At 34.5% G+C, this 6,481-nt stretch overlaps 1 protein-coding gene across 1 annotated transcript; it reads left to right on the forward strand.

The window, feature by feature from the left end:
- Nucleotides 1-2,527: 2,527 nt before the first annotated feature.
- LOC149173401 (cysteine-rich receptor-like protein kinase 10) lies at nucleotides 2,528-6,140 on the forward strand. The gene is made up of 6 exons (XM_089427927.1): nucleotides 2,528-3,635; nucleotides 3,863-4,002; nucleotides 4,090-4,300; nucleotides 4,406-4,640; nucleotides 4,883-5,033; nucleotides 5,374-6,140. Exons 1-6 carry the CDS (start codon nucleotides 2,705-2,707, stop codon nucleotides 5,707-5,709), a joined length of 2,004 nt encoding a protein of 667 aa, XP_089284053.1. The 5' UTR covers nucleotides 2,528-2,704; the 3' UTR covers nucleotides 5,710-6,140.
- The last annotated feature ends 341 nt before the right edge of the window (nucleotides 6,141-6,481 follow it).

The raw sequence follows: 6,481 nt of genomic DNA on the forward strand, positions 1-6,481 counted from the left end.
GTGTAATGGGAAACCACGATTTGACTATTTTGAAGATTCTCTGGTATTCACACGAATATTTGAAGATTGTTTGGAAAAGTCTACCTTACTTTTCAGTTCATTACAACTTTCTTTGTTTTTGTTTTGGGCGTTGTACTTTTCGGATTTTTTAATCCGTTTTCTAGTCGGGAGATTCTGATAGAATTCTGAGATTTTAACATTTTGATATACAATTAATTTAATTTTTAATTCATTTAAATAATTTTAGTCGGGAGATTTTGATAGAATTCTGAGATTTGAACATTTTAATATACAATTAATTTAATTTTTAATTCATTTAAATAATTTTATTTTTTTCCAATAATTTAATTTTTAATTCATTTAAATAATTTTATTTTTTTCCAATATTATATTGGGATATTTATTTTTATAAATGAAATGATTTAATTGATAATATTAATATTTTTAATTATTATATTAAAATACATATTTTTATAAATATGTGGTGTGAAAGATTTAGTAGCTAAAATAAAATTAAGATATTATAAGGCGGTCATCAATCCTATACCCTAGAAGATCAAAAGTATCTCTCTGTTTTAACTAGTTCAAAGAAGAAAATTAATATAGCCAAGATTAGAATGAACTCTCATGAGCTCCATAGTGAAACGGGTCACTGGGTAGTTCCTAAAACACCATGGATGGAAAGGTTATGCCATCTGTGTGAGAATACAAACATCGAGAATGAAAATCACTTCCTCTTAGAGTGCCCCACTTACAACCACATTAGATCTCAGTTTCAAAATCTTTGTTGCAATACTGACCTTCCTAGCCTTTTACGATGTCAAAATTAGTGAGCTCAAAAGGCTTTTCTCCAAGCTTTTTGAGCATAAAAATAAAATTTTAAATCAACCTAAATAATTTGTTTCTTTAGGTCCGATAGACCAGAGTTTCGTCTCAATGGATGTTAACCATCAACATCATCAAATGAAATTCTTGTTATTAAAATTTGTAAAAATATATATTTTGTTTTATTAAATTTACAATTTATTTTTATAAATTAATATATATATTTAAAAAAATAGATATTTTAACTATTAAATAACTTATTATTATAAAATTAATTTTAATAATTTATTATTATTATAATTTGTGTCATATTGCAATAATTCAAAGAGTTGATACGATTTGTTTTTCCATCGACTTTTTATTGAAATAAAGTTTCAGGGGACAAAAGATTTAAGTGGATGCCGGCCTTGGCTGCCACAAATTATGAAGTGCACTCTCCTGAGTGGGAGATGCTGGGTAGACCACCAAATTATGACGTGCACTTTCTTTAGCGGGAGATGCTACATAGACCCCTTCCCAAGTGTAATGGAGGTGCCATCGACATTGCTGATCATCGATCGAGCCGCATAGCTAAGCCATGATCGTTGATTGACTTTTCGATTGACTTATATTCACACAAAGTAATATTTTTTTTTTCATTCAATGTAGTTATATTTAAAAGGCATTTTTACGTGTTATTTTTTGAAATTTTTATTGCATTATTTAAATTAATTTTTTATTATAAATATAAATTTAACACTCTTAAAAAAATTTAAAACATTTTAATTGTGTAGTAGTTACCTACTAAACTTATTATATCGATAAATTAAACACTCTTAAAAAAATTTAAGACATTTTAATTGTGTAGTAGTTACCTACTAAACTTATTATATCAATAAATTAAACACTTTTAAAAAAATTTAAAACATTTTAATTATGTAATAGTTATCTACTAAACTTATTATATCAATAAATTCATGTAAAATTTTAGAAAAATAAAATAAAATAAAAAATAAAATAAAAAAATACCATTTTTATATTCAATCCGAAGAAAAAAACGAATCAGGAATTAAGTCTAGGTAGAGACATTGAAACCCTCAATTTTTAGTGCGCAAAGTAAGCCATGAAAGATTAAATAAAATAAAATTTTCCACCACTAGGCTGAACTTAGGCGTAGGCCGGTCCCAATGTTGAACGAATTAAACCATATCTATTTACACTCCTTCCACCGACAACGAAGACCGTCCACTTCTTTCTGGTTGTTAGTGATTCTTAGAAGTCGTCGTCAGCCACATGACTAGATTAGTGAATACACACATTCCACGTACGCAAGATAAAGATTAGAAAAGTATTTTCTCGATAACACTGAAGCAGGGGCGTCGGGGGTTCACCAGTGGCAGTCAAACTCCACTACAGGTATACTTTCCATGAATCCGACGAGTCATCATATCTATAGTTTCCAACGATTTATTTTGGTGATCTTACACGGTTTAATTATTATCATTTGACCTGCTTTCATCGACTCTTAGTAGCTCATATGCGTGTAGAATCTTTAAAGCAGTTTTCTATAACGCGATTTTTTGAAAGCTTTTCTGGGGTTTTTTGGGTCGAAATTCGGAAGGAATTTATTGGAATCGTAAGTTTGATAGCTAGTTTCTGCACAATGAAAGCGTCCCAGGGTTTTTTCAGGGTGGTGAATACAAATATGAAGTTAAAAAACCATTTTAACTGAAACAAAATTTAACCTCAATTTTTTCCACCGAATTCCGTCACCGGAATCTCCAACTCCCTCAACTCCCTCTTTAAATGCATGGCAAACTTAAAAACATGGTCTATGCGTCTATGTGTGCAGAGAAAATCAGAATTTCGAGCATGGTAGGTTCTCCATTCTCCATTAGCCATGACAATCCTCCACGGCAGAGTTTCATGCTCGACACTTCTCTTGATGATAATTACTCTTCAGTCGCAGATTTACATGGCAGTACAGCAAATTTCTAAATGCCACCACAATTTTAACTATACAACAGACAGTAAGTACGAGAGAAATTTGAACAGTGTCATGACTAGGCTTATTAAAGATTCGTCCCACACAGGGTTTAACACTTCTGAGAATGGCCAAGTATATGGCCTTGTGCAATGTCGGGGAGACCAAACACCCGACCAGTGCTACAGTTGTTCACAAGAAGCAAACACTACTCTTCGACAAAATTGTGGGAATGCAGGCGGCGGTTTATTGTGGATTGACTTCTGCTTTTTGCGTTATGAGAACTATAATTTCTTCGGACAATTGGATACCACTGATAATTGGTATGTTTGGAATCAACACGATGTCTCAGATAGTCCTGATGTTTTTGTTACGGCTGTTAACAGCTTATTCAACAAGTTGCTAGATGAAGCAACATCTGGATCTACATTATATGCTTCTGGAACAACTACAGACTCCCTGTCTCGAAAGATTTACGGTCTGGTCCAGTGCACCAGAGATATGTCGATAGACAACTGCACATCATGTTTGCAACAAACAATCAGGTATATTTCCATAGCTCAAAGTGGATGGCAAGGAGCACGGGGTTGGGTAGGAAGCTGCACAGTTCGTTATGAAATGTATGGTTTCTTTAATTCGACTTCGTCTCCGCCTCCTAATAGCCCAGTTGCTGATACACCACCGAATCAGACCACACCATCCAGTAATAGTACGCAGAACAACAAATCTTCAAACAATTTACCCATAATTTTGGGTGTTGCTGGCGGCTTGCTTCTGCTGTTATTGGTATGCGTGTTAACAACTAGGAGGAGACTGAAGTCTATCATATTTCGAAATCCTTCCGAAGGTATTTGCATGAAGGATCCCCCAAGTCTTTATATCTCATTGTCAATATATCATACAGCTTTATTTGCTCTGTTAGACTATTGTTAGAGTTTGTTTTTTGAACACGGCTTTCACATATATTCTCTTCAGGAAATCTAAGAAATGCTTGCGAGATCCAAGTTAAACGGATTCAATTTTTCTGCTTGCCCCTATATATTTATGATGAAGCTGTGTATTTTCGTTATATAGATCATGGCCAAGTCAAGGAAGACACACTAATCGGGCAGGATCGGCAAATTGCGTTTACCATAGAGGAACTGATAGCTGCTACAGAAAATTTTGATGATCAAAATAAGCTTGGGGAAGGTGGATTTGGGGCCGTATACAAGGTAACATTAATGAACTAGAAATCTTCTACTAGTTTATAGAATCTTAAATTATAGGCTACTCTCACCGCAGCTGGCTGAATTTTTCAGGGAACTACTGAAGATGGAAAGGAAATAGCCGTGAAGAAGCTGTCCTTAAGATCTCTGCAAGGAAAGAGAGAATTTATGAATGAAGTTAAACTTGTGGCCAAAATTCAACATCGAAATCTGGTGAACCTATTAGGCTGTTGCGCAGAGGGATCGGAAAGGTTGCTTGTTTATGAATACTTACCCAATAAAAGCCTCGATAAAATCTTATTCGGTGAGTCACTTCATTTCTATTTTGTATCTGAAAAAATGCATTAATGTTCCAATATATTTATCTGGGTCATCATGATTAGTTAGCGTACTGCATCCATGGTTACAGATCCAAACAAACGCAACCAGCTTGATTGGCAGAAACGCTACAACATTATAGTGGGAGTGGCTCGCGGGCTTCTCTATCTGCACGAGGATTCTCAAGTGCGGATTATTCATCGGGACATTAAAGCAGGCAATATTTTGTTGGATGAAAATCTGAATCCTAAGATAGCAGACTTCGGCTTAGCAAGACTATTTCCTGAAAATGAGAGCCACGTCAGCACAACAGTTGCTGGAACTTAGTAAGATTATTACACATTGTCTAAAGCTATTAACAATTAGTGATGGATATGTTTTAATGTGTGCTATTGATTTCAAGAGGATTGACAATTTTGCTTTTGGGTATTTAACAGCTTTGTTATGTTTTAACATTCGAGCATACAGGAATACGATTTCCTTTGCAAATAGTTTTCATTTGATCCTTACTCAATTCCTAAAATTTCCCTCACTACATAATCTTTGACATTGTAATTTGGATATGCAGCGGGTATATGGCACCAGAGTATGCTATGCAGGGGCAATTATCTCTAAAAGCAGATGTCTATAGCTTTGGCGTTCTTCTCTTGGAACTTATTACAGGAAGAAAACACAGTGATAATAATCTGTCACTTGATATGCAGACGCTTTTAGAATGGGTGAGATATTCTGATATTGTTCTCATTTTATGTCCAACTGAGCTTATTTACCTTATCTAGGTTATGTAATTTTGTTCCGAAAGTCATTTTTCACTGGAATTGGGCCAGTATGTTTTTCAAGATATCTAATTATAAAAATGTTTAAATCAAAGATCCCAAAAAAAATTACCCAAAATACCAATTTTTTTTTACCCAAAATACTGAAACTTAATAGCATGGGTTCATCTATAAACCGTTTAGAAGAGTGTGAATTTAGAAATTTCACTACTGATATATTTTCATACGATTTTTTAAAGTCGATAAAGTATCAAGATGACGATTGTTCGTGATTATTATGCAGGCGTGGAGATTATACAAACGAGGAAATATTGTGGATATGATTGATCCAGCCATGATTGAAATGTGCAAAGTGGAGGAAGCATTGAGATGCGTTCATGTTGGTCTTTTATGTACACAAGCTGACTCATCACTTCGTCCATCAATGTCTCTCATCACTTTCATGCTTTCATCTCATGCTGTGACATTGCCGGAACCCACAAAGCCTGCTTTTCTGAGATCTCATGTTTCTGAAAACAGCAAGTCCACCCGTTGTGGCTCTGGGGTTTCACAATCCGCTGCAGCTCACGCTCCTCCGTCAAACGCCGATGCTTCGATTACAGAGTTGGTACCCAGGTAACGTGCATCGTGCAATCTCTCGGCCTTAAAAATGATACGTCTTTCAATGTCGTGAAATAAGTGGGTTCAGAGATACGGACAAATAAGTGGGTTCAGAGATACGGACGTGCATAATCTTAATCTGAACTTGTATGAACTACACTAGTGGGTTCAGAGATACGGACTTGCATAATCTGAACTTGTCCTGATGATGAACCACACTAGTTCTGAACGTGTCGACAAATGATTCTCTATATGATTTTGCTGAAATCTCTTACAATCAAATATGGATCACAGAAGTCTAAACTCCTAATATTACTTTAGTATGCAATTGTAATAATTAAGTGTGTGCATTTTACAATAGTTAAGTGTGTTGTCAAGCTTTTGTGAGTGGTGAGAGTGATTCTTGTCATTCTCTCCACCCTACTTTTGTTATCTGAGTATGGCAAATTGTTGATATATTTCTTATTCAATTTTAATTCTCAAATTATAATAATATTACTTTAATATACCACTGTAACAATTAATTGTGCACTTGTCAAAGCTTTTATGAGCAGTAGGAGTGGTTGTTGTCATCTTCCCCACCGTACCTTGAGTGTCATAAATTATTGTCCTATTTCTTTTCCAGTTTCAATTCTCAAGTTATGACATGTCTACTCCCTGCTCCCTGGTAGCTTGGCGTAATGTTTTCTATGTAATTAGGTTACTTTCAAAATTACTCTAATGTTCCCTATGTAACTCAAAATTACTGTAATATTCGCTACGTAACTAGATTATTTTCAAAATTACTCAAT

Source organism: Pinus tabuliformis, chromosome 4_2 (assembly GCF_031772625.1).
Source record: "Pinus tabuliformis cultivar Carrire ecotype Pingquan chromosome 4_2, CPIR1, whole genome shotgun sequence".
In the NCBI taxonomy this organism is placed as follows: domain Eukaryota; kingdom Viridiplantae; phylum Streptophyta; class Pinopsida; order Pinales; family Pinaceae; genus Pinus; species Pinus tabuliformis.

Bases quoted from the DNA above. Each gene is read 5' to 3' on its own strand.
- LOC149173401 (XM_089427927.1), top strand. From the start codon at position 2,705: ATGACAATCCTCCACGGCAGAGTTTCATGCTCGACACTTCTCTTGATG. The intron at 4,003-4,089 runs GTAACATTAATG...TGAATTTTTCAG, and splicing joins GATTTGGGGCCGTATACAAG to GGAACTACTGAAGATGGAAA. The intron at 4,641-4,882 runs GTAAGATTATTA...TTGGATATGCAG, and splicing joins ACAACAGTTGCTGGAACTTA to CGGGTATATGGCACCAGAGT.